At 49.0% G+C, this 26,841-nt stretch overlaps 1 protein-coding gene across 6 annotated transcripts in view; it reads right to left on the reverse strand.

Moving 5' to 3' along the window:
- Positions 1–26,841, reverse strand: part of UBAP2L (ubiquitin associated protein 2 like) — a 37,896-nt gene that overhangs the window by 5,707 nt on the left and 5,348 nt on the right. For 3 of the 6 annotated variants that reach the window (XM_087913896.1, XM_087913895.1, XM_087913897.1), the window contains exons 2-21: positions 25,079–25,208; positions 23,433–23,510; positions 20,626–20,736; positions 20,055–20,226; positions 18,606–18,701; positions 18,287–18,332; positions 16,956–17,065; positions 14,983–15,042; positions 12,114–12,166; positions 11,925–12,010; positions 10,929–11,100; positions 9,246–9,474; positions 7,673–7,938; positions 5,904–6,076; positions 5,276–5,465; positions 4,740–4,794; positions 3,809–3,986; positions 3,058–3,130; positions 2,010–2,205; positions 958–1,046 (exon numbers count right to left, since the gene is read on the reverse strand). In XM_087913896.1, coding sequence (XP_087770022.1) covers positions 958–1,046; positions 2,010–2,205; positions 3,058–3,130; positions 3,809–3,986; positions 4,740–4,794; positions 5,276–5,465; positions 5,904–6,076; positions 7,673–7,938; positions 9,246–9,474; positions 10,929–11,100; positions 11,925–12,010; positions 12,114–12,166; positions 14,983–15,042; positions 16,956–17,065; positions 18,287–18,332; positions 18,606–18,701; positions 20,055–20,226; positions 20,626–20,736; positions 23,433–23,510; positions 25,079–25,168 — 2,523 coding nt within the window. In that variant the 5' untranslated portion in view covers positions 25,169–25,208. The remainder of the gene's footprint in view (positions 1–957; positions 1,047–2,009; positions 2,206–3,057; positions 3,131–3,808; positions 3,987–4,739; positions 4,795–5,275; positions 5,466–5,903; positions 6,077–7,672; positions 7,939–9,245; positions 9,475–10,928; positions 11,101–11,924; positions 12,011–12,113; positions 12,167–14,982; positions 15,043–16,955; positions 17,066–18,286; positions 18,333–18,605; positions 18,702–20,054; positions 20,227–20,625; positions 20,737–23,432; positions 23,511–25,078; positions 25,209–26,841) is intronic. The other 3 variants (XM_087913899.1, XM_087913898.1, XM_087913900.1) reach the window with 1 other exon arrangement.

Here is a 26,841-nt window from a genome sequence, read left to right on the forward strand (position 1 = left end):
CCCGACTAGGATTTCAAAGAGACAGATTTAGGGATCTGGGTGGCTTTAATTTACACCGAGGTATTTATATAGTGGCCCATATGCTGTGAGAAATGCCTGCCTTAAAAATAAAACTACAAGCCGAATCTGTTCCGCTTAAGACTGGCACCGTAAGGCGTAAATGTTATCGAGGAAAAGGGATTTTCAGAATGTGTAAATTCCACAAAGGCAGAAGTGAGGGAAAAAAACAAAAACCTTTCACTCTACATCCTTTTCCCCCTCACATTGTTGACTATCGAAGCCTCAAAGCGAGGGATGCGGATACGTCTCAAATTTTAGGGAGGCGGATTGTTTCCGACCACACGGGGAATGTTCAATTTTTATTTAACTGCGGGGTTAACACGGCTTAACTCCACATAAAAGAACATGCTTGGTGCTTTATGTTGTTTTTATGGGGTTTTTTTAAAACGCTTTCATGTTGTTTTTAATTCTAAATAAAATACCATCCTTGGTGTCACGTTGTTTACAGGTTAAGTAGCGGGATTCTGTAATCGGAGCGGGAACGAAGCGAGCTAAAAATTCACCCCGGACACGCACTCGTTCCTAAAATCCCAGGGAAGAACACTTATTTTAACTGTTGTGTTAACGGCAACAAGATTGTCTGATTTACAGGTGGGTGGAGGAATAATCTCGATTTTCTCTGCCCAATGAGGGAGAGAATCCCGGCCTCGTCATTTGCATCCATCCATCTATATCTATATCTAAATCTATATTCTTTTTCTTGCCAACGGGTGTCCGAGACAGTTGTTGTGAGTTCAGGCAGTGTTTGAGGGGCTGCGTCAACCACATCCGGTGCTGCTCGGGGTTGTTCTCCCACGCGCTGTTCCTCCCGCTCCTCTACTGGGGAAGAGGGGAGCGGGATCTACTGGCGTGGCTTCGGTGAGGTGGGGGGAATGGCCCGGTGGGGGCCCGACTCACCGGGTAGGCGTGCAACAGTCCCGGAGCCATGATGTACGGGTTCGGCAACAACGGGGGCACGCCGGGAGGCAGGTTGGGGGGAGCCTTTCCTGTAAGAGAGAAGAAGGTGGAGGAGGAGAAGGAGGAGGAGGAGGAAGGAAAGAAGGGAGGAGAATAACAGGAAGAGGAAGAGGAGGAAGAGGAAGAGGAAGAAGAGGAGGAGGAAGAGGAGGAGGAGAAAGGAAAGAAGGAAGGGAGGAGGAGGAGAAGGAGGGGAGAAGAGGAGGAGGAGAGGAGAAGGGAGAAGAGGAGGTGGGGGAAGAAGAAAGGAGGACAAGGAGGGGAGGAGGAGGAGAAGGAAGGGAGAAGAGGAGGAGAAGAGGAGAAGGTGGAGGAGGAGGAGAAGGGAGAAGAGGAGGAGGTGGGGGAAGAAGAAGAAGGAGGAGGAGGAGGAGGAGGAGGAGGAGGAGGAGGAGGAGGAGGAGGAGGAGGAGGAGGAAGAGGAGGAGGAAGGAAGGAAGGAAGGAAAGAAGAAGGAAGAAGGAGAAAAATAATAGGAAGAGGAAGAGGAGGAGGAGGAGGAGGAGGAGGAGGAGGAGGAAAGAAGAAGGAAGAAGGGAGGAGGAGAAGAATAACAGGAAGAGGAAGAAGAGGAGGAGGAGGAAGAGGAGTAGGAAGAAGAGGAGGAGGAGGAGGAGGGATAAAGAGGAGATGGAAATTATGAAGATGGAGAAGAAAAAGGAGGAGAGAAATGAGGAAGAGAAAGAAATGACGAAGGTGAGAAGGAAAAGGAAAAGGAGGAAGAGAAAAGAGAGTTAATTCCATCCCGGGAAAGTGGAAAGGATGAGAAAGAGACTCAAGACAGACCCCGACGGAGCAGAGAGAAATTTCTCTCCGGCTTTCCTGCTTCTGCTACGAGACGCTCCGCTCCGAGAACCCCGCATGGCCTCTCTTCCTTTTCTGACCTGCCTTCCTTCCAGGGGCTCCTCTCCACCCTGAAATCCTCCCCCAACCCCACAGATGGACCCTCCAAACCGTCCCCAACCCAACCCGGGTCCCCCCGGAGGAGGCACCTGACGTCGTGGCTATGGAGTTGCGCGTGGTGGCCGTCACGGTGGAGTTATTACTGAGGCTCAGGCCCAGGCTGCTGACGCTGCTCAGGCTCGAGGGGGCGCTGACCACCGGCGGTGCGGCCGAGACGGTACTGGAGGCCGTGGAGAAAGTGCTTGTAGAAGAGTGGAGCGCGGCTTCGCTCTCTATGCTGGTGTGCTGCAGGAGGGAGGGGGAGAGGGGAGGCGACGGGAGAGAAAGCAAACGGGGGTCAGGGGGGACCTTCAGAAATGGGCACGCCGAAGGAGGACAGTCCGCTGCCGCCCGCGCTTGTGTTTTTTTTCCTTGCGGACGTTTCACGACCCAACTAGGTAACGTCATCAGACCTCTCTTTTGTCAGCACCCAGATAAGCAGGGACGAACACCAGGGAAACCATCAAGCAGGAAAGAAAACTCCAGTCGAGGGGACCACCAAGCCCCAAACGCTGGCAGGGCAAGCTGTTGCATATAAACAAGAGACCAGACTGCGCCCTCGTCGGCACTGATGACGTTACCTAGTTGGGCCCTGAAACGTCTGCGAGAGAACCGCCACGCTCAGAGAGCATCACGAACCCCAGCGTCATCCTCCTCCTTTCTCTTCCTTATTCTCATTCCCTTCCATTCCACACACACCCCTTCTTCCTTCTAGTACCGATGACGTTACCAAGCTGGGTCGTGAAACGCCTGCAACAATCCAGCTCACAGAACACCCAGAAAACCCAAACATCCCGAGCTACAAATGTCCTATTAGTTCAATCCACCTTGGCCAATTCTGGAGATTCTAATGGGGCTTCGGAGAAGAGATAACCAGAGTTGGAAGGGACCTTGTAGGTCATCCAGTCCAACCCCCTACCCTAACACCATTTCTGACTCTTGGGATTTGATGTGGTGGCTTGCCGCTCCTGGCTAGTTACAGGCTGGAGGGTGGAGATGCTTCCAAGCTGAGAGAGAAGGGGGGGAGGGCCCTGTTTCTCAGGTATTTATTATTCCTCAGGTATTTCTCCCTCGTCCCACGTCTGGATCCCCACTCACCAAGAGAGTTGAAGTTGACGTGCGACTGGAGGAAGTTGAGGAAGAGAGGCTGTTCTGTTGGGCAGGTAAGGTACTGTGGAAAGAAACAAAAAGGCTGGTAAACCAACATTTAAGAATCCTTTTTTTTTCTTTTCCTTTCCTTCTTCCAGGTTCACAAATCGTAAGTCAACTCGGTTTTACTCTGACACAGGTGAAATCAAACTAAAGCCCGTCTCTTCTTGTTGTCGTCGCTGTGCTGTGGATATGCTACAATTTGGACCGGCCCATCCTTGGGAAACACAGGTGGTCAAGTCCTCGGCTTACGTCGACAAAGGAGCCCATACGTTCCGTTGCTTAAAAGGGGGGACATTTAAGGGAGCTTCGCGCCCGTTTTATGACTTTCCTCGCCTTTGGGAAGCGAATCGCGGCTTCCCCCTTTGACTTGGCGGGACAGAAGGCCGCGAAAGAGAAATCGCTGAACCCCGGGATGCTCCCACCGTTGTAAATACGAGTCAGGCTGGATTTGGATCCCACATGTGACCAAGGGGTTCTGCTCTAACATTTACTCTTTCCAAGCAGGCTTGATAGTTTGTTTGTGTGGGGTTTTTTTTGGTTTTGGACTTCAGCAGCTGGAGGATTTGGGGTGGGGGGGCAGTAGCAGCGAAGACTCAAAGTAAGAGAGTGGGGGAAGGGGCTCAATGGGTAAAAAGGAATGGAAGGTGGAGCCCCCACCGGCAGTGCCCCCCCCTCCCCCCCGCAATCTCGCTGGTACCTGCTGTGTTGCGTGGCGGCCGTGCTGGAGAGCTCCTCGGCGTGATTCAGGCTGCTGAGCACCGAGGAATGCTGGGTAGCCGTGGTCAGCAGGGAGGCCGCCGACACGGCGTCGGTCAGAGGGGCCGGGATGCTGGGGGCTGAAGGGGAGTCGGATTTTACTGCAGACCCAGTGGAACCTGGTGTGGGGACGACAAGGGGAGGTAGAGTCAGAGAGAATCGGGAGAGAAAGGAAGGGAGGGAGGTGGAAGAGGCAGACGGCTTGAGCGGCAAACTGGAACAAGGGCAGTCAAGAGCAACCAGGACTATTTTGTGGGTTTGCTAACGGCAGGAGGGGGCGTTTTTCTTTGGGTCCCCTGTGTGCTGATGGAGGTTTTGTGGGCGAGGGGGCTCTTTAAAAGGGTTCCTCTGCTTGGAAGAGGTGAGAACTCCTGAGGAATTCTGGGCGTTGAAGTCCACGCATCTTAAAACGGCTGAGGTTGAGACAAACAACCCAAGTAGATGGTCTTCACGGACACCACGCTTGCTGCCCTCACGCCGATCCCCTTCTAGGGGTGTTGCGGGGTGGCAAACACACAGCCCCACCCCCCCGCCCCAAGTGATCCAAAGGGGCAGTTTAAGGATTCCCAGGTTCAGTGCCCAACTGTCACCAGTCCTAGTTAGCAGGGGAGCGGACTCCCCAAAATCCTGGGAAAGAATTCCAGGGGACGGGGGGGCGGTGTCGGCAAGGAAATAAGAGGGATCTTGCCCTGAGCCACAGAGGTGCTAACAGGCACCTCACACTTTCCCAGTCTGCATACGACGCTGGACTCGGCGACGGCACTTCTGGTGCGCCCAAGTGACAAATTCAGGGCAGGTGAGGGGGGGGGGTGAGGGGGAAAGAATACCATGATACCTGCCCACCCCTCACATGCCCAAGAAAGGGGGTTTACCTTCAGTTGCCTGGGTGGTTTGCAACTGCGTAGGTGGCACTGAGCTGAAGCCATTCTAGAGAAAAAGGACGAGGATATATAAATATATATATGTATAGACACATTTTTATCCCGCCTTTAAAATTTGACAGGTAACGTAAGGGGGTGAACGTTACCGAATATCTCTTTCCTCCTATTTTCCCCACAAAAATCTTGCAAGGTGGGTTAGGCTGAGAGAAAGGAACAGGTTGGAAGGCTCACATCTGGCTTTCATGCCTAAGGCGGGACTAGAACTCCCCGTCTCCTGGTGATGGGCCCAAAGTCACCCAGTTGGCTTTCCTGCTTAAAGTGGAACTAGAACTCTCAGTCTCCTGGTGATTGGCCCAAAGTCACCTTACTTGCTTTGATACCTAAGGCGGGACTAGAACTCCCCGTCTCCTGGTTTCTAGACCAACCTATTAACCGCTGACCAAACCAGCTGCCTTTGTCTGGATTTTCTCCCTCCCAAGGATAAGCTCGTGTGAGTCTGGCGCTGCCCAAGAACAGATCCAGCCTACCTTGGCCTGGCTTAAGTCTTTTTGGGGCGAGGATGAAATGGAGTTGGGGTACCGCCGGGTCTGGGTGGATCTCTGCTCGTACAGTGGTCCCTGAGCACTGTTCTGGGAGGTATACGTTGCTGTAGGCATGGTGCCACTCGGGAACGCCGAATCCTGACTCTTGTTGGAGGAAATCGTGGACAGAGACTCGCTGGGAAGGGAGAAGAAACACAACGTGAGTGGAGGAGAATCGGAGGGAGGATCCCAGAAGGGAAGAGAACCAGATCTGGCTAGATCACTAACCCAGAAAGATCAGAGGACTTGGGAATCCTAGGAGCAAATCAACGCTATTGGGCTGCGGGTGAATTTCACATCTGCCCAAGGAAATGTTTCTACGTTGGTTTTATTTTATTTTTATTGTTTTGAGTTTTATTTTTATTTTTCTCTCCTTTGAATTTCTTTTTTTGGGGGGGTTGGGTGGGGGGAGTTCTGCACTTTGTACTTTAATCTCATTTCGAATAAAATAAGTATCTATTTAAAGAAGAAGAAAAACATTAGAAGCCTCATCTGCGCCTGAACCTCGATCCTACCTAACCGATACCTACAGCGCCGCCGAGCCCTTCGTTGTGAACGGTTTGTGGGGTTTCACCTGGCCGTGCTTGTGTAGAGGCTGTTGGGAGGCTGGCTGGCCGCGGTGCTCGTAGCAGGGGGGGCTTCGTACTCGGAGAGGACGGGCTCCGAACCAAACTGCAAGGCCCCGAATTGCAAGTTGAGTCCCGAAATGTCCGCCGAACCGGGCATCTCCACCGCCAGAGCTGGAATCTGAGGACGAGATGGGTGGAGTTGAGACGGGAAGGCTGGGGGGTTTTTTTGGGTTTTGGCTGATGAGGTTCATTTTGTGGTTCTAGAACTGGCTATCTATCTATCTATCTATCTATCTATCTATCTATCTATCTATCCTATATCTATCTATCCATACATACATACATACATCCCCATCCATATCTATCTATCTATCTATCTATCTATCTATCTATCTATCTATCTATCTATCTATCTATCTATCTATACATCCATCCATCCATCCATCTATCTATTTCTATCTACCTATCTATCTATCTATCTATCTATCTATCTATCTATCTATCTATCTATCTATCTATCTATCTATCTATACATCCCCATCCATATCTATCTATCTACCTACCTACCTACCTACCTACCTATACACACATCCCCCTCCATCCATCCATCCATCCATCCCTATCTATCTACCTACCTACCTATTTATCTATCCATCCATCCACCCACCTACTTACCTACCTATTCTATCTGAGCTCAGCACAAACACACTGTGGGCTGTTCCCTGACACCACTAGATGACCTTGCTAGGGCTCGCTGCCTTAGAAGAGTGAGGAAAATCCTCAGGACGACTCACACCCTGGTTAGCCCTTCTTCACTCTCCTGCCGTCGGGCAGGAGGTATGGAAGCACCAACAGGCTGAAGAACAGTTTCTGCCCGTGGGCTGTTGGACTCATGAATGGAGAATAACTTCACGTCAACCTAGTAGGATAAGACTTGCGGGGCTGGCGGTGTTGTGCCACAAGGTTGTGCAACAAGGTCACATTGTGTAATAAGACTGGGATTGGATTAGGGACTTCTGTCCTCACTGTGAGTTGTGTTGGGGTGTGTGTGTGTGGATGCACGGAGGGAGGCTCTGCCCATCTCATTGTACACACGTTATGCTCTTGACAATAAAGGTAACAATAATATTTGTCTCTATCCCATCTCTCTCTTCTCAACCTTCGAAACGCTGCAGAATTGTGGCACCGACAAGGACAGGTTTGTTCCAGGCATCCCGGGCAGCTGTACGGCTGCAACAGCGAGGTCACCCGTGATCCTGGCGTTTGCTGTGGCATGCACTGTCCCCCCGTTTGAGGCTACGGGCGAGCCCCAAAGGGTCTACTGGCATGCGGGCGAGCTCAGGCTGGACCGATCCAAATCAAGCACGCTGGGGAACGCTCCCAAAGCTTTTTCGCTTTGGCAAAAAAGCAAGAACTCCGCTTGGATTGGATTCACTGCACCGTTTTCCCTGTTCCTCACCCCCCCTTCAGCTGTGTAAAGGTTGTCAGTTGTTAAAGGGCCACTGGGGGGGGGGGCAAGCATGGCTGTGGCCCTTGGATTTCAGGTAGGGGCCCCTCAGCCTAGAGCAGCCTCTCTCAACAGCTTTGGAAGAGGTGTCAGACGTTGCTGTCTTTTAGGGGAACCCCACGTAGTGTCCTAGTTAGCCAGCCTGAGACCAGGATTTCGGGGCTCATGCCATCTCCATACACCCCAAAAAGGGGGGGACCACGGGTCCAATTTCAAAGAGACCCCCTGCCCCCACCCCCTCCTTCTTTCTTTCTTGCTCTCTCTCACCTTGGATGTCAAGGAGGCCTTCTTTTTCTGTTGTTTTAATTTCTGCTGGGCTGGCTGAGGGCTGGAGGAATCCGGGGACATCTGGGAGGCCGGGTTGGTTTTGGTGGCGAGGGGGGAGGACGGAGGCGGCGGAGCCGAAACGGAGGAGGCCGTTGCCACCGGTTGCTTTTCCTGGAGGAACACTTCCATCATGGTGGAGGTGGGGGCGAAGGCCTGCCGTTTGGTGAAGGGGGTATGCACCGCCGGTTCCGAGGGGTTCTTTAGATCTGCGGGCCACCAAGAGACAGAGAGAGAGAGAGAGAGAGAGAGAGAGCAGAGAAAGAGAGAGAGAGAGAGAGAGAGAGAGAGCAAAGACAGAAAGAGAGAGAGCAGAGAAAGAGAGAGAGAGAGAGAGAGAGAGAGAGAGAGAGAGAGAGAAAGAGAGAGAGAGAGAAAGAGAGAAAGACAGAGAGAGAGACACACACACACAGAGACAGAGAGTAAGTTGGCACAGTGTCCCTCTTTGCACGGAAGGTGAAGAAAACAGGTTCCTTGGATGGTGTGTGTGTGTTTGTGTGTGTGTGCTGTAGAGCAGGTTCTTGTGTGCCGACACTGGACAGGTAGGACCCAAGCCAGCCCTGAGCAACTTATTACAACCCCACCCACCCCGCCCGCCGCCGGCTTCTGTCAGCCCTGCAAGGTAGACCCACACACACGAATTAATTCTACTTGCTTGTTAGGCTACCTGGCCAGAGGCTTGAAAACGTCAAATCTCCCGCCGTCTTTTTTTTTTTTTTACAGCCTGACAAAACTAGGGAGGGTTCCTTCTTCCCGTGCTTCTTTCTCTACCTGTTAGGCGGCCGGGGGCTCAGCAGCCTCTTACCTGACTGTTCCCTAGGCAGCCCATCTCCCTACCAGCCCGTTCGTCCCCAGAGACGAATTCAAATTCTACTTTCACACAAGGTTTAACTTGGCCGGAAGTCTGCAAGGCGGGAAAGGGCAGCTCTCCCGCTTGTCTCTTTGACAGCCTGAGAAACCAGGGAGGGTTTCTGTTTTGGTTTTGGCTCTGCAGGTTATACAGATTTGGAGGGGGGCGGGGGGCTCAGCTGCCTTTTATCCAAGGGTTCCCTAGGCAGCATTGTTTTTTTCATGCCATTCCCCAAGGCCATTCGCTAATTCTACTTCACGGAAAGGTTCACACTCCCAGAAGCTCACGAGTCTCAAAGTACAAAATTCCCGCCGCCTCCTATACAACTTGAAAAACTAGGGAGGGTTCCTTCTGATCCCCTTTTTTCCCTCCCGTTATCTGTAGCTCTGGGCTATGCCCTCCCTTATCTGATTGTTCTCCAAACTCTAGAGCTACACCGACGGAACTGTGCAAGTCTGAAAGTACAAAATTCCCGCTGTCTCCTATACGACTTCAGAAACTAGGGAGGGTTCCTTCTGATCCAGTTATTCCACCCCGTTGTTTAGCGGAGGGCTGGGCGGTCTCTTCTCTGACCGGCCCCTCCTCGTCTCCCGAGGCTTTCCCACATCCCATTGCAGGTCTTCTCTTATGCCCCCCCCAACCCCCCCTGCAGCTGGAGCATCTTACCATACTGCACAAGGGAGGAGGGTTGGCTCGCGCTGCCGATATCCCACGAGGAGGCCGCGTTGCTGCTTCCGGACGGCTGGGGGTGTTGGGCCGCCAGCTGAGCCAGGGCTTGGGCGGTCTTGAACTGCTCCAGGAATTGAGAGCCGGTCGTGGTGGTGGTGGTGGCGCTGCCGCCGCCGCCGCTCTTCCCCTCCCCCACTTCGCTGAAGCCCTTTCCGAGCACACCGACCTGAAGCGGGGGGGAAAAAAAGGACAGCACAGCCACAATATGGGCGGATTCTCAAAACAGCCCCATCAGAGGAGACTTTAAATAATAATAATAATAATAATAATAATAATAATAATAATAATAAAGGATTTTATTCCGCTGGTTTTTGCAGATTCTAGAGGGGGGGGAGGCTCATCTCCATTTAAACAGCCCCGAGCCACCACTGTCCGAAGGTATTTCCCCAGTCATGTGGCCAGCATGACGCCAGGGAGTGCGGTTCGCTTCTCACTGACGTGGTACCTATTTATCTACTTGTATCTACATGCTTTCAATCTCCTAGTTTGGCAGGAGCTGAAGGGAGATTTGTGTTCTGACGCAAACCTCGTTCCAAGGAAACAAACGCAAAAACGGAGATAAAAAGCAGAACCTTTTAATGCTTCTCTGCAAATCCCGTCAATTCACGGTTAAAAGGCTGTTTCCAATAAACACGACAAGCACGAGCCTTGCCAAGGTGGTGCAAGGCTGCCAAGAACACTAGATAAAGTTGCCAAGAAATAGTTCAAACACAAAAGAGTCTCTAAACACCAACCAAGATATTCCAAACGTCCACAAGATTTGAGTGCAAAAAAACTTCTTTGCTTCCTGCAAAGAGCTCCGGGTTCTCAGCTGGCTTTTATCCCTTAACGGAGAGGCTTGCAGACTTACTCCCGAATCGCCCGTGCTGCTGCATCTGCTCTTTCCTTCGAGCAGCCCTGCGCGCACACGTGCTGGGCACAGGCTCCTCGGGGTCCTCTTCCTCACTGCTGCCAGCTTCCACAATCTCCAAAGGCAGCACTTCACTCCCCGACGGTCCTGGTCCCAACTCTGCATCACACACAGGCCGCTCACCTGAGGCCTCGCTCTCCGAGACCTCGGCTGTCTGTACCTGCCGCCGGCGAACCACAACCGATTGGGAGCTCACCCTGTCATATGGGTCTCAAATCTGGGCGTTCCAGCCTAGTTGTATCTTTAAATATATATTTATCTATTTCAAAAAAATTATACTGCTGCCTACTCGCACACAAGGTGACTCAAGGCGGCTCACAAGGATATTAAAAAAAAGCATGTAAAAGAAATAAAAATAATAGGAAGAAAAATAATAAATAACACCCCCGGTGACAACACACATTCAGACTAGCCATTTACACCAATGCAATTATAACTGCATCGTCGGAGCCAGCTTTTAATGCAAAAAAACGGGCACGGAGAATGAAATTTCTCAACTCAAAAAGACACCAGTTCTTTCCAAGAAATCAAATTTTTTTAAAAAAACACCCCATCAAGATCCTCTCCAGCTTCAGAGGTCGGGAACGCTCCCTAAACCACGGAGAAAGAGTTTGAAGTTCTGGAGGATTTCCGATTTTCCTCTTTAGATTTTATTTTATTGGGAAGGCTGGTTCAGGGAGCTAGAAAGGGGACCCAGGCCATTTCCTTACCATGCCGTGGTGGGAGAAGGTGTTCGCCGAACCCGACTGGGAGATGGTGGTTTGCTTCGAATTGCTGAAGACCAGGGGCTGGTTGAGAGTTGGCGCTTTGGAGGAATCCAAGTTGGCCGATTCGTTCTCTAGCGAGGAAGGTGTCTTTCCTAAGAGCACCGCAAGGTCGATTCTGGAAGGGAGAACACCAGGAGTCACTCCTTGAAATGGCCTTTTTTCTTTTCTTTTTTTTTGGAATCAAAATAGGCCGAACGATCAAATAAATAAATGTTAAGGACAGAAGAGACTATTTGGAGCTCAGGGTTGAACTTGTGGGGTCTCTGAGCTGGGATGTTTTCTTGCAGACGTTTCATGACCAAACTAGGGAACAGCATCAGTGCTTAGAAGGGAGTGGGGCTTGCTCTCTGAACAGAGCAAAATTTAAAAAGAGAGTTAAACCCCATCCTCTTCTGGCACTGGTGATGTTACTTAGCTGGGTCATGGAACGTCTGCAGGAAAACCACCAAGCTCAGACAGGCATCCTTCTCCAGTCTTGAACACCCCACTCCCTTCCAGCATGGCTTATGTTACCTAGTTGGGTCATGAAACGTCTGCCAGAAAACCACCCCGCCCAGAGCGCACTAAGGATACCAAAGTCTCCTCCACAAGCCTGACTTCACTCTGACATGGATGATGTCACCTAGTTGGGTCGTGAAACGTCTGTAAGCAAACTACTCAGCTCAGACAGCCCGAAGGACACCCCCCCACCCCCGCGATCCTCCTTCTCTGCACAAACCCTTCCAGCACAGATGATATTACCTAGTTGGGTCATGAAAGGTCTCCAAGAAAGCAAACCAAGCTCAGAGAGCACCGAGGAGCGCAGATATGTATAATATATATATGGAGAGAGAGAGAGAGAGAGAGACATGGGGGGAGAGAGTGAGAGACATAGACAGAGAGACAGAGAGAGAGAGGGAAGGAGGGAGGGAAGGAGGGAGAGAGAGAGGAAAGGATCACCTCTGTCCAGCTGTGATGGTCACATTTTCCACAGGCAGCGGCACTGAGGAGACATTGGAGGCAGTGAAGATCTTCGTTTCTGAAAGCTGGAGCGGGAAGAGAAAAGAATGCAATGAAACCCGCCCAAGTTCCTTTAAGTAGAAAGCTAGGAGAAGGAACTGGGGAGCAGGGGGGAGGGGGTTTACCTACATCTTCATTCCAGTCCTCAGTCCCCCACTCCTCCGTTGCTGTCCTCCAGGCACCTGCAGGGGAAGAGCCAGAGATCAAAAGGTGAGGGGAGAGAGCCAGTTGAAGCACCGGGTTACAAAACAAAGGAGGAGGAGGAGGAGGAGGAGGAGGAGGAGGAAGAGGAAGGAGTTTTCAAAGAGCAATGCAAAAGAGCTAAGCAGGCTGGCAGTCCTTGCCCAGACAGACAGAAGCTGGGGGGGCAGAGAGAGGCGGGGCACAGCAGCTCAACATACAACCCCCACCCTCACCCCACCCGGCCACCACCGAAGCCAAGAGCTGGACCCTGGAACCCCCTCGGGAGAGAGAAACTTCTGCGGTTTTTGTCCTGACCTGTAACACACGCTCCTCTGGAAAGGCTGAACCAGGCCCAAATCTCAGCTAGATCTAATCATCAAGATCTAATCCCCAGGATCAAGTTTAAGCCAGATCTAATTACCTGCCAAGTCTAAGCTAGGTCTAACCAAGATCTAATCATCCCCAAATCTAAGTTACATCTAGTCATCAAGCTCTCCAAGTTACGCTAGAGCTAATCATCTAGAATCTAATCAAGATCTAAACACGCCCCCCCAATCTGAGCTAGGGTTTAGTCACTAAAATCTAACCATTCCCAAGTCCGTGTCAGATCTAGTCAAGATCTAATCACTCCCAAAGTCTATGCTAGAACTAATCATCTAGATCTAAGATCTCACCCCCCCCCCGATTCTAAGCTAGATCTAACCACCTAGATCTTAATCATCAACGATCTAACCATCCCCCAAAGTCTAAGCTAGCTTCCAAGTCTGATGGCTTCCCATCAAGAAAGAGTTATATTTCTTTCTAACTTCACCCGTGATAGGAGGATGAGGGGCAGTGGGCCAAGGACCTCTGTCTTTGGACAAAAGATTCTAAGCTCTTAAGGACAATATATAGGTGCGTGTGTATATATATATATATATAGATATGGATAAATTATAGTCATCCTTCTCTTCCTGCGAAGGAATACGTGTTAAGACTGGTACACAAAATGAAGCTGGTTTGGCCTTCTCCCCCTAAATAGGAAGGTGGCCAAAACACACAAACACCTCCAGTTAGCGATGGTCGGGTATTAAACTTGAAGTACTTTGGACTGAAAACAGCACGGAGGCCGCCCACATCCTGATTCAAGTCACTGAAACGTCCCCCTGGATACGGCTGACAGACTAACCCCCTTTTTCCAGTAGATAAAACTTTCAGAAGTTCATTTCAAGGTCCAGGAAAAGACAGCAGGAAGGGAAATCACACAAGACTCTGAGCCATTATTTATTTTCTTTCTTTCTTTCTTTCTTTCTTTCTTACTCTCTCTTTCTTTCCTTTCTATCTATCTACCTACCTATCATCTATCTATCTATCTACCTACCTATCATCTACCTACCTACCTACCTATCATCTATCTATCTATCTATCTATCATCTATCTACCATCTATCTATCTATCTACCTACCTATCATCTACCTACCTACCTACCTATCATCTATCTATCTATCTATCTATCTATCATCTATCTACCATCTATCTATCTATCTATCTATCTATCTATCTATCTATCTATCTATCTACCTACCTACCTACCTATCATCTATCTATCTACCTACCTACCTACCTATCATCTATCTACCTACCTACCTACCTATCATCTATCTATCTATCTATCTATCTATCTATCTATCTACCTACCTACCTACCTACCTACCTATCTGTTGTAGTTTCTGCCAGCTTCCTTCCCACCCACCCAGCCCCATCGTGGGTCAATTAACAGAATCAGGCAGAAGAAGAATGTCTACAGAGAGGCAGATTACTGAGCAATTGATGCCCAGAAGGTCCCTTATTATCCTGACCCTTTACTAAAACTCCAGTTATTTTTTTAAATTTTTAAATTTAGCGTTGATGTACTTGCAGGAAAGCTATCTGGCAGGCCAGGAGCTCTGTGACGCTCAGACTCAAGCTAAGTTTTCTGACTGTAGATTGGTCATAAATTGTAGGCAACATGAAAGACTTGCTTTAAGTAATTCGGAAGACTTCATGGGAACGACCTATTTATTTTATTGATGAATCGTATTTTAAGTCAGGTAGACCAGGTGGGGAAACACCAGAAAATAACACTACTCCTTTTGCATTGTTGGTAAAAAGAATCCCCCAACCATCACAGTGGAAAACCCCAACAGCCAAGTTCCTACAGCTTGTTAAGACAGCCGAGGGACTTAGCACAACGTGAATCCAGTTTCAACCCGTTGGAAAAAATTGGGATCCACTGGTGGAAAATATGGATCACCCCCAGTGGGTACAACAAGAGTTCTGACTGCACCCTGTGTAAGCAAACCCATTTTTTACGACTGTTTTTCCAGCCCCAAACGGGAAGCAACGTGACATTTAAAAGTTGGTGGGGTTGAGGAACACTTCTCTTAAATGAGTTACAATTAGTTTACATTTTAAACCACATTATTATTCCCAAGCCATAACCATCAAGCTGGGAAATCGAAGCCAATTTTCACCTAAAAAAAAATGGTAAATTCCTCCCACCCTCCACCCCAAAAAAACCTTGGAGATGTGAGGAGTAAAAGCATTAGTGGGTAAAAAAAAAGCAACAGGCAAGTCTGTTAAAAATATTAAAGTGAACAAAACAAGAGAGGGGAAAGAGATGGAGGAGGAGGAGGAGGAGAGTGAGGAGGGGGAAAAAAGACAAGACAGTTAACATATCCACAGATAAATTCCAGCTTATTTTAAAAGATGTTTTTTTTTTAAATAAAAATAAAACAAGGTTAAAAAAATAAAAGGAGATCCGAGGGCATTTTAAGTGCCCCTGGATTTCTCGTACCAGGAGCAGTGTCAAATTTTCGGGGGTAATTTGACCCCTCGCCCCTAATGTAATCAACTCCTGAAACAAAACAGAACAAGGAAAGAAAAAGAACACACAAAAAAAAACACAGTAAAAAAACACGGTACGGTCAAAATACTTCGAAAGGTGAGACGAGGCGCCCCGCTTCCTCCCCCCCCCCCACACACACCCCCCGCTGCCACCCCACCCCCGTACCTGTGGATATCGGTCAAATTAAAGGGGGGAAGGAGGGATACAAGCTTAAATGGGGCTAACTAATCAGGGGGGACGGACAACGGGGTGTAAATCTTACGGAGGAAGAGCGGAGGGGGGATGTGGGGGTTCTCGACAAGAGAGGGGGAGAGACAGAGGGATGTACGACCCTTTTCCTTAAGTTTTCTTTTTCATTTTGCTCTATTCTGATGGTTACACCCAGGCATTTGGGGGGGGGGGGGGTGGGGGGGTTTACAGCCTTCCTGCAAAGCACTCTAAAGCATCCCCCCTTCATTTAACAGCCCCATCATCCATTGCGGGGTGGAGTCCGGACAACTGGATGGAGTTGAACAAGAGTGTTTTTTTACTGGCCGGATGCCTTTCCCGTCACCGATGGTGAGTTTTATTCAGCACATGTATTCTCAGAATGCCCAGAGAGAGAGAGAGAGAGAGAGAGAGAGAGAAATAAATCCCTGCCTCTCTACCCAGGATCGAACCGGTCAACCCACCAAGGCAAGGGTTTTCTCAACACTTCGGCAACAGAAAGTCCTCGACTTACAACCACCCGTTGAGTGACCGTTTGAAGTTCCCACGACCCTGAAAAAAAAAAAGTGACTTGGGCCAGGTTTTTGTCCCCCCACCACCCTTCAGTTGCAGGAATAAAATCCTTGACGCTTGGCAACTGACTTACATTTATAACGGTTGTGATGGTTGGTGTGTGTGTGTGTGTGTGTGTGTGTGTGTGTCAGGGGATGCGACCTTCTGATGGGGAAGCCAGATTCACTTAAAATGACCACCCGACGGACTTAACACAACCGCAGCAGCGATTGACTTAAAAAAAAAAAAACATTGGTGGCAATTAAAAGTCATACAACAGGGGAACAAAATTCACGGGACCAATGTCTCTTTGCAACATGAATTTGGAGCTCGGTTGTTGTCGTAAGTCGAGGACTACCTGTAACGAAAAGAATCTGGGGGGGGGGGAGACGGTCCCCTCCCTCATCCTTGTCCCAGCAGATTCCACGACAGTTTTTCTTTAAAGGGGGGGGGGGAGAAGCGGAGGGGGATTCGAAAAGCGTTTTGAACAATCCTACAAAATTAGCAGCTTCTTCCTGGTTCCAGATGTGAAAAATTACAGGTTATCCAGCAATTCCGCTATCCCAAAAGCAGGCTTAAAAGAAACTAACCTGGTTTTTCTATCATATACATATATACATACAAAATAACCGAACTAAGCTGAATACCATACATGTAAATACCTGTGAAAACTTAAGAAAACGTATACGTATATATACACATATATATCATATACACAACATATATATATATATATACATGTATGTATGTATATATATATATATATATATACATACATACATACACACACACACACACACACATACATACATACACACACATATATATATACATACATATATACGTATGGTATTCAACTTTATACAGGAGAAAGAAAACAAATACATATATATATATATATATATATATACACATACATACATACATATTGATTTCCAGGGGTACCTTGGAGATTAGTTAAATTGCTTCTAAGTCCCCAATATTTTCTGATTACACCGCCCCCCTCAACCCAGGGATTTCAGGGTAAGATTGTTGAAGACCCCATACATTCTTACACCAAAGAGATTCCCCCCACCCCGGTTCAGTTTGGAAGGAGATGTAGCCCCCCCGCCCAAAGCCCCCCACAAACCAACCACGGTAGTAACCGAACCCCGGTTACTCACTCGTCCCATCGTCCGGCTCAAAACTTCCCGTGCTGTTCCACGTGTTGCTGTTATTGCCATAACTTTCGTCCATGCTGGTGGGTTCTGCGTAGTCCGCAGGGTTGAAAGTCCTGGGGGGGGGGGGGTTGTGGAAGCAAGGAAACGTCAGCGGGAAGCCGTTCTCCGATACAAGCGGTTGAGCCAAGCTGGGCTACTGGTCCCTGGTGAGGAGGCTTCAGATGGATTTGTGAATCAGACCCTTCACGAGCCTCCATCCGAAGGCTCCTCACCAGGGAACCGCTAACCCCGCTTGAGTGCGCGGCTGGTCTTGCCACCCGCTAGGGCCTTCTCCGTGGTGGCTCCGCCCTGGTTATTGGAAGGACGGCCTTTCTCCCAAGGACATGTATCCGATCCACCCAGAGGGCAGGGGGTGCTTTATGAGATCCCCTCGTAAGGAGGCCCATCCACCCCTGCTCTTTCACAAAGCCCGTAAGACCTGGTTTTGCCCTGGGGACCCCTTGAGGTAATACAGAGGTAATAGAAGTGGTTGGTGTGATTGCTGGAGGAAGGCGAAGGATGGTTAACTTGTCTTGCTTTTGTAGCTCAGAGTCACTTGAGTCGGGCGGCCATGTAAATTTGCTTAAATCGATATAAACTCAGCGTTCCGCAGAGCTAGGACTCCAGCACGAACGGCTTGGACGGGCATCCGTCGCTGCTTTACGCTACTCTCTTCATCAAGTCTGCGCCTCCTTCTTAATTCTCTCGGCCTCAGAAGCCCCAACACGTATCTTTCTCAACCAACCAACCAACCAACCAACCGTTCCTTGGTGTTTGCCGAAATTGGTTGCTAGCCACTAGCACTGATGCTGTTACCTAGTTGGGTCCTGAAACGTCTGCAGGAAAACCACCAAGCCTAGAACCCCAGAGTTTTCTTCCTTCCTTCCTTCCTTCTAGCACTGATTCTGTTACCTAGTTTGGGTCATGAAACGTCTGCAAGAAAACCAAGCTCAGTCTTCCTCATCTCTGCAAACCTCCCTCCCTCTAGTACTGATGAAGTGACCTAGTTGGGTCCTGAAACGTCTGCAAGAAGACCACCCAGCTCAGAGAACACCCAGAACCCCACAGTTTTCCTCCTTCCTTCCTTCCTTCCTTCCTTCCAGCACTGATGCTGTTACCTAGTTTGGGTCATGAAACCGTCTGCAAGAAAACCGCCAAGCGCAGAGGGCACCAAGGACTGCTCCTTTCAAGCCCGAGCTACAAATATCCTTTATTGCAACCTGGAATGCGGCTGGTGTTTTACAGCGACCACAACTGGACACGGAACCAACTCACGAACCCGGAGGGACGCTTACCCCATGCCTTGGGCAGAAAACCTTCCTCCCCGTCGTCCAGAACCGCCTGGAGATAAAAAGAAAACGGTCTGTTAGCTGCCTTCAAGGTTCACGATTACCCAGGGTCTGCTTTTAACCAGGTTAAAATCCACCCACCCACCCCGGCGGCCTCAGTAGCAAAGTCAGGCGAATGAAAAGAGACAGAAAAGCTCCTGTTTAACAACTTCCTGGCAACGCTGAAGGAGCTATTTACGAGGCTTCTTCTTAGGCTTCGGTTTCTCCACAAACCAGGATTTGTTGTCGCAGGGCTACCCACGGCCACCTGGGCTTCCTGGCTCACCTCTGCCTCGCCCACGTCCCCGTCGCCCTCTCTCCGTGCCTCTGCCGGAAAAGCCACTCGTCTTGCTGCCATCCAGTCCGTTCTCCTGGCCCCGAACTGCAAAACACAACAAAGCGCTGGGAGATTTGCAAGCGAGGAACCCAGGGCAGAGAAAGAGAGAGAGAAGGAAATATGGAAGGAAAAAAAAAAAAAACCAAGCCCGAGCCTGTGTGAGCGATAGCGGTGCCTCTGGAAAACCGACTCGGCCGCGGCCTGAAACCGTGGCCACGGCCAGGAAAAGAAAACAGCCACACACGGCTGTGGTATCCCCAAAAACTGGAGAGAAGCCACAGCCTTGCGTGCGGTTGTGTCCGTTCGCTGCATCCCATTCTGAAAGCTGAACCTCAGCCGCAACCAAGTTAAACAACCTCCAAGAGAATAAATTTAATAGGCAGCCCCGGATTGACAAGAGCTCGTTTAGGGACCGGTCGAAGCTACAACGGCGACGAAAAAAAGTGAAGGTTTTAGAATAAGATAGAATTGGCCAATAAAGAATTCAATTCTATTCTATTCTATAAGTGAAGGTTAACTTATGACCTTTGCAGCATCCGCACGGTCACGAGAGAAAAACCCAGGCACTTAAGCAACAGGCTCGTATTTACGACGGATGAGATGTCCCCGGGTCACGCGGTCCCTTTTGGGGTGACCTCCTGGCAAGCGAAATCCACGGGGGGGAGGCCAACCACCGTGTTCCTCCCTTACCAACGGCAGCGTTTCGCTACACAACGGGGCCAAGACAGCGTCGTAAGACGGTGTGGGGAGGGAGGCACCAAACTCCCGTCACAACTGCCTGGCTTAGCGATATGAAGTTGGGGCTCGGCTGTGATTGTAAGGATTAATTACATCAAGGCATTTATTATTAATATTATTATTATTATTATTTACATCAAGCCACACAACAAAACACCCCCCACACACATGACTTCCTCAGCCAGGAGCGCCTGGATATAATTCCACAAGAGAAGAGAGGGAAAAAAAAGGAACCGGTATCCAGAAATACAAAAAAAAAAAACACCCCTTCCTCCTCTTGATTTTCCACATCCTGAGGCCCCTTCCTCTCCGAACAAGAACACCAGGAAAGCACTGAAGCGTTCAAAAGCGCTGCTGGAAGGTTCTCCCAGCCTCTGACTTTGCTCTTACCGATCCCTCCCCCGTGGGGGAGAGAGAAGAGCCTTTTGGGGTGCGGGGGAATTGGACCAAGACTTCCTGCCAGGGTGGAAGCAGCCTGCCTGAAGGTCGTAGCAACCTCCTGGGACGTGGAGGGGTGCGGGGCGGGGCAGGGCGGGGCAGGGGGTGATGGAAGGGGACGGAGGACGGGCCCTTATTTGGGAGTCACAAATGCTGCAAAGGAACCTTTTGCACCTCTCCTCTGGAGGGTCTATTGCTTTGTATGCAGAATCAGGGGCCTACATTCTCTCCCACGGCTGGCTCCGCGACCTCTTCGGGGCAAGCCGCTCCCCCGTCGCCGGCTGAAGTCCCGCTCTTTTTCCCGGTTCTCTTTGCCTTCTTCGCTGGGTTCCGTCTGTCCGCTGTCTTTCTGACCTGAGACGCCTTTCTTCTTCCCCACCATTTCCCAGGAGTGCTAAAAGAATGGGGGGAAAGGGGGAGAAAAGAAAAAATATCCGTGTGATTTCTGGCGTACGGGACAAGGCGCGCAGCCCCTCGCTTTGCAGCCATTCGCGTTAAGGACCCGTTTTTCAACGTTACAACGGTGTTGGAAGAAAAAAGGGACTGAGCAAAAGAGAAAAGTAAAAGGCGAAGTAAAAGATGCAAACGACACGGTAAGAGCGCTGCACCCCAGAACTAGACACAAGGACAGGTTTTCCCAAACGGCCGTTCAACGAACTTTTGTCCGTGGAGAGGACGTTGAAAACCCACCGCTCTGCTTCGGTGGGGTTTGCAAGTCGCGCGGAGCTGGAGCGCCCGCCCACGTCGGACCACCCAACCAATCAGCCTCAGCCCAGCTGAGCGCCGCACCTACCGTGTCTGGGTTTCCCTCCAGCAACACGTTGATGGCTCTGTTGACATCTCCGTTGCAGTCGTGCAGGGCGATCACACACTCATCCTGATTCTTGCCCGTGATGTCGATCAGCTGCAGAGGGAAAGGATACATGGTGAGAACGGGTTTCCGGCGATCCACAAACAGGTTAGGGATAAAAGAGAATTATTGGCAGCTCAGGGTTGAACCAAAGCAGGGTGGATTTGATTTAAATCAAGTCGATTTAAATCACGATTTAAAACACTAGTAAAAAAAAAGGCTTGACTTAAATCCTCTCGATTTTCATCATCATTTTTAAAGAGCAACCATCATGTCTTGCTGTGAAATTGTGTGAATGCATCAATGCAGTGCATGTTATATTGCCGAGCTTGGATTCATGGAATGAGTTGACCAAAAACGTAAATATTGCAGCATATACAGCCTCTTGCTACATAACTAAGCTCCATGTCATGCTGAATAAACTCAATTATTTAGGTATCTTAAATACAAAACTCTGTTTGGATATATTTTATTCCAAAAGCATTTTTATTAAAATAAATTTGATAAAAAAAATTTAAAAAAATCCGATATAATTTTTTTTCAATTTTTAAAAAATCATCCATTTTTATCCACCTTGAACCCAAGTAGCTTCGCTCTCAATCCACAAACCACATATATTCCTTTTTTTGAATGCCCTTAGAAGGCACAAAAAAGTTATTTTTCTGAAGCACTGCTGTTCTGAGCTTGTTAGTTCATTTTTATCTCAAATATCCTTCATCTTTTTCAGAAAATGACTTTTGCTTTTCCGGTTTAACGTTTTTATTGGGTTGTACAATAAAAAAAAATACAAAATACGAAAGTAAATAGGAAAACAGTGAGGGGGAGGAGAAGGGGGAAGAGAATTGAGGGAGGATGAGAGGAAAAAAGAAAACGAAACATTGACGTCTAACTGTGTCTGTTGCAGTAAAATAAGGCATTAACATCAAATCACAATAATAAAATCACAATATTTTTCATAATAATGAACAAACCATTTCTATAAAGACTTATCGGTATCTAATCGGTAAAACCCCAAATTAAAGTTTCATTCTTTTTCCACTCCAAGTACAAAGTTCAGAAGTAGAAATCAAAGTACTTCCAGTCTTTTCTTTAATCAAAATAGTCAAGTTTGCCATTTCAGCCAACCCCATCCACTTCTGCAACCATTTATCCATGGTAGGAATCGAGGTGTCCTTCCGTTTTTGTGCGTACAATATAGTCTTGCTGCTGTCAAAGAAAACAACTTTGGCTTTTCGAGCCAAAGCTCCATACATTATTTTAATGAGGCAGCCCTTCTCTTTTTCCCTGCAAACGTGAAAAGGTCCTTACTTTTGCTAACCTCCTCCTTCCCTTAAGTAATAAAACTTGCAACAGCCAAAAAAAAAAAGGCCTAAATTTAAACCAGCTACCTGCACATTCGTTTCCCCAGGAAACAAACAAGGCCAAAAAGAAAGAAAAAAACCACTATTTACTGGCAGGCAGAAGAGTGAGGCAGGGTTGACCCAGCCAAAAATTCACCAGTGTGACTCTATTAGCTGGAATGAGAGCAAGGAACCATTTCAAAGCTGTTCCTATTCTGGAATGATTTGCTGGAGATCTTACAAACCAGAACCAAAAGTCAGGGAAGTCACACAATTTGTTTGGAAGTGATGAAATTACTCAAAAGGGAGCCATTGGGGTTATATTACTGGATGCTCCAACTCAGCCGGTTCTGACCAGTTCTGGAGAACCGGTAGTGGAAATTTGGAGTAGTTTGGAGAACCGGCCAATCCCACCTCTGACTGGCCCCACCAACCCCATCGATTCTTCACCTCCCATTGAGTCCCAACTGATCGGTTGGTTGCCCCTGCACAGGAGAACAGAGCTGGAAAGCAGGTTAGTGGGGCCGGGGAGGGAGGGGGGATTTTCCAGTAGCCTTCTTTCCCCTGCCACGCCCACCAAGCCGCGCCCACAGAACCGGGAGTGACACATTTCGAATCCCGCCACTGCTCTGACCCCACCATAATGAAAGACACGACTTAAGACCTGAATAAAACAGGAAGCTTAGCTTGATCGTGCACAGGTAGTCCTGGACTTATGACCCACAGTTGAGCCCAAAGGTTTTTAAGCGAGTTTGGCCTCATTTCACACCCTTCCTTGCCTCTGTTTGTTAACCTGAGCAATGCGGTGAAGTTAGGGCCACGGCTGCTCGGTGAAATCTGTCTTCCCCGTTGATTTGGCTTGTCAGAAGGTGGCCGAAGGGGGTTCACGCAACCCGAGGACACTGCAAACAGTCATAAATACGTGCCAGTTGCCAAGCAGCTGGATGGCACGACCGCAGGGATTTTGCAACGGTCGTAAAAGTGTGGAAAACGGTCGTTTGGGGTTTTTTAACTGTCGTTTCAACGTCGGTCGCTAAGCAAATGATTATAAGCTGAGGAACCCACTTGTAGAAAGAAAACTATCGGTTGAGGCCATGGCTGGGCCTCCCCGTCTCTTCCCCCCAAAGCACCTGAAGGCAGGACAAGAGGCGAAGGATGGACACTAATCAAAGAGAGAAACAACCTCGAATTAAGGAGAAACTTCCTGACAGGGACAAGAATGAACCGGTGGAACTGCCTGCCACCAGAAGTCGTGAACGCTCCAGAACGTGACGTTTTTAAAGAAGAGATTGGATAAGCACCTGCCTGAAGTGGTGTAGGGTTTCCTGCCTAAGCCGGGGGCTGGACTAGAAGACCTCCAAGGTCCCTTCCAACTCTGTTGTCCTATCCTTCCGATGCCAAAGGACTTACTTGTTTCACTTTCTCCTCGAAGTCAGCATCGTTGTGGTCGGAGATCATCTGCGCCAGTCGAATTTGCTCCGCAGTGGCCTGGGGAGAAAAAGGCCCAGGAAGAGAAAAATGAGGCGCTCGCGTTTTCAGAGGGGCCGCGTCCAAAAGGAGAGGCGGGCGGCGGGTGGGAGGATGGAGAGACAGGTAAGTGGGTTGTAACCGTTCAGGTGAGGCGCCCTCAAATGACTGGGACAGGTGAGAGGATTCGGGCTCCAATTAAAGCCAGTTCCCAACTCGGGAAATAGCCTGAAGGGGAAACTCAAAACCTGAAAAAATTGTTCACCGGTCGCATCCTCCCGGGATGGAAGTCCTTGACTTATGACCATCGCTGAGAGGGGAATCTCCACCGCAAGCTTGTCACAGGATTCCATGAACAATTTTTTTACAGGGGTTAAGTGGACCGCCACGTCCCTTAAGCGAGTCACGCCGCCGTTAAGTGAATCACGCGGCTGTGAAGCAAATCCAGGATGCTTAATTGCAATGGGCGAAGCAAGCGGTGGCGGCTCCCAAGCCGTGTTTTAAAAAAAGACCGAATCAAATCCCAGCTTAGCGGAACGAGTTCTTGGCTTCCCAGTTTGGTGTAGTGATTAAGGCACCGGGCTAGGAAGCGGAGGACCCTGAGTTCAAGTCCCACCTTAGGCATGAAAGCCAGATAGATGACTTGGGGCCAATCACCAGGAGACGGGGAGTTCTAGTCCCGCCTTAGCTATGAAAGCCAACTGGGTGACTTTGGCCCAATCACCAGGAGACTGGGAGTTCTAGTCCTGCCTTAAGGCATGAAAGCTGATTGGGTGACTTTGGCCCAATCACCAGGAGACGGGGAGTTCTAGTCCCACCTTAGGCATGAAAGCTGATTGGGTGACTTTGGGCCAATCACCAGGAGACGGGGAGTTCTAGTTCCTTTTTAAGCATGAGAGCCAGTTTAGGTGACTTTGGCCCAATCAACAGGAGACTGGGAGTTCTAGTCCCACCTTAGGTACGAAAGGTAGCTGGGTGACTTTGGGCCAATCCCTATTCCTCTCTCTCTCTCAGCCCAACCCACCTTACAGGGTCGACATTGTGGGGAAAAGAAGAGGGAAGGAGCATTAGGTAGATTCCCCGCCTTATTTCTAACAATAACAAAGGCGGAATAAAAACACAGAATAGTAATAATTCCCTCGAGGGAACCCCGAGAAGCCTAAGAACAGTTGGGAGGCGGAAGACAGAACACCTCGCAATTCATGGGGATGGCAAATCCTTGCAAGTAGTCAAATATCAAGAGTTTTGCCCACCAGCCTGGAACCTGATTGCCCAGGTAACCAAATGCTTGGGTCCAACTGGCTAAGGAAGGAGCCGGGGAGAGAGAAGTGTGATTCCTCCTGGCACACACACACACACACACACACACACACACACACACCCTGGCAGCTATCCTCTAGAAAAGCCAAACTCCGCCTTCCCTCCCAGTTCAACTTCCTGGCTGAGAACAAACAAAGGTGGAGAAACTGCACCTTTGTCTCCCAGGAAGACGTTAGGGCCAGGTGCCACCAAGTCACAACCGAAAGAGCAAGGAGAGGCCGGGCACCACCCCTCCCGGTTTCCAAGGATGCCACCAGCTCCGCCCTCACCTGTGGCCTCTGCTTGTGCTGTGCCTGGGTCTGTGTTTGTGTCTGCTCCCAGCTTCCTCGGGCTCGGTTGGTGCCTACCGATGTCATCATTTACAGTATATACAAATAACAGTATTTACAAGGCAGAAATCTGTAAATGAAATCAAAGAAAGAAAAAAGGTGTTAAATGTTAAAAAAAAAAGTTTTCCTTCGCCAGCAGTAATGTCCTTTTCACGTTATCGACCAGGTGCGTACAGGTAATCCTCCGACTTCAATTTAGCTCAACAGGAGGCAAGACAGCGGGTTCGGAGGGGGGGGGTGGGGGAATTCTGCCCGTTTTACGACCTTTCCAGCCGCAGTTGTTGAATGAACCACTTGCAGCGGTTAAGTTAGGAACCCGGTTGTTTAAGTGAATCTGGTCTGAATTTGAATCACGGGACCCTGGGGATGAAAAGTGGTCATAAGTCACTTTTTCAGTGCCGTTGTTAAGTCCGAGCAGTTGCTAAAGAAATGGTTGTAAGTCAAGGACTATCTTTATTCCATTTTTATTTTTGGCTAATTTCCAGCACTTGCTTCAGAAGAGCTGCCAGCCTGTCTGTTAAAGAACCACGTGTTTTTTTCACTGCAGTAACCTACGCCAGGGGTCTTCAAAGTTGACAGCTTTAAGGCTTGCGCGCTTCAACTCCCAGAATTCCTCCTCCAGTCATGTCAGCTCAGGAGTTCTGGGAGTTGAAGTCCACTAGTCTTAAACCTGCCAAGATTGAAGAACCTTCATCTAATCTATCTATTCTATCACTCTTTATCTATCCCAGGGGTCTTCAAACTTGACAGCTTTAAGGCTTGTGGGCTTCAACTCCCAGAATTCCTCCTCCAGTCATGTCAGCTCAGGAATTCTGGGAGCTGAAGTCCACTAGTCTTAAACTTGCCAAGTTTGAAGACCCTCGCCCTACACCCACCTCCTGCTTACTGGCTACCATTTCGAAAAGACTTGAGGACGATCGGCGAGCCCCCCCTTTAATTTTTCTCCCTTCTGGCTTCACCCCAGCTCTATATGATGGACTTCAATTCTTAGCCATCACAACTCCAGTTGTTAAAAAAAAAACCCGATAAGCCTTTTCCTAAGAGAAGTTTCCATGACCAGTGGAAAGTTATAGAGGTGTGTTGCAACACACCACCCGAAAAGAAGATGGATCACTTTCTGTTAGAAAAGGAACACCATAGCAGGACTTAATTTCACATTTTTAGCATCTCTTTGGAGCATCAGGATTTTCTGGTCCCATCCTGGCTTCAGAGAATTGAAGAAAGCTTTATCGAATCACAAACCAGGAAAGGGCTAAGTACTTTGAAAACACCAAAAGGTAGCTGGAAACGCAACGGGATGTACGAATTCCGAGTCAGGATGGGGAAGTTCATAGAATTGTTCAAATTTTCCCAGCTTTGCAGATGTATTTTAACCAAGAGCAGAGAGAACGGGCCAAGATACAGCAGCTGCCTTAAAAAAAAACAAAAAACCCAGGTAATTCTGAAATCCAGACTAGCCAAAGGCAGAAAGGCCGCCCCAAAACAGATCACTCACAAGAAAGAAATCAGAAACCAAAAATTTGAGGTGTTCAGGGTTTTTATATGGAGGAGGACAACTATCCCCTTTTCCTTCCTTCCTTCCTTCTGAGAAATGACACCGCGCACGTAAGCCACTTACAGCAAAGTGATTCAACCCAACCTTGGTTTTCCAGGAATCCAATCCGCTCTTTTTAAAGAACCCCCTGGCTGAATCAGCTCGTCAA

Source organism: Pseudonaja textilis, chromosome 16 (genome assembly GCF_049901715.1).
Source record: "Pseudonaja textilis isolate UNSWEBS1 chromosome 16, rPseTex1.2, whole genome shotgun sequence".
In the NCBI taxonomy this organism is placed as follows: domain Eukaryota; kingdom Metazoa; phylum Chordata; class Lepidosauria; order Squamata; family Elapidae; genus Pseudonaja; species Pseudonaja textilis.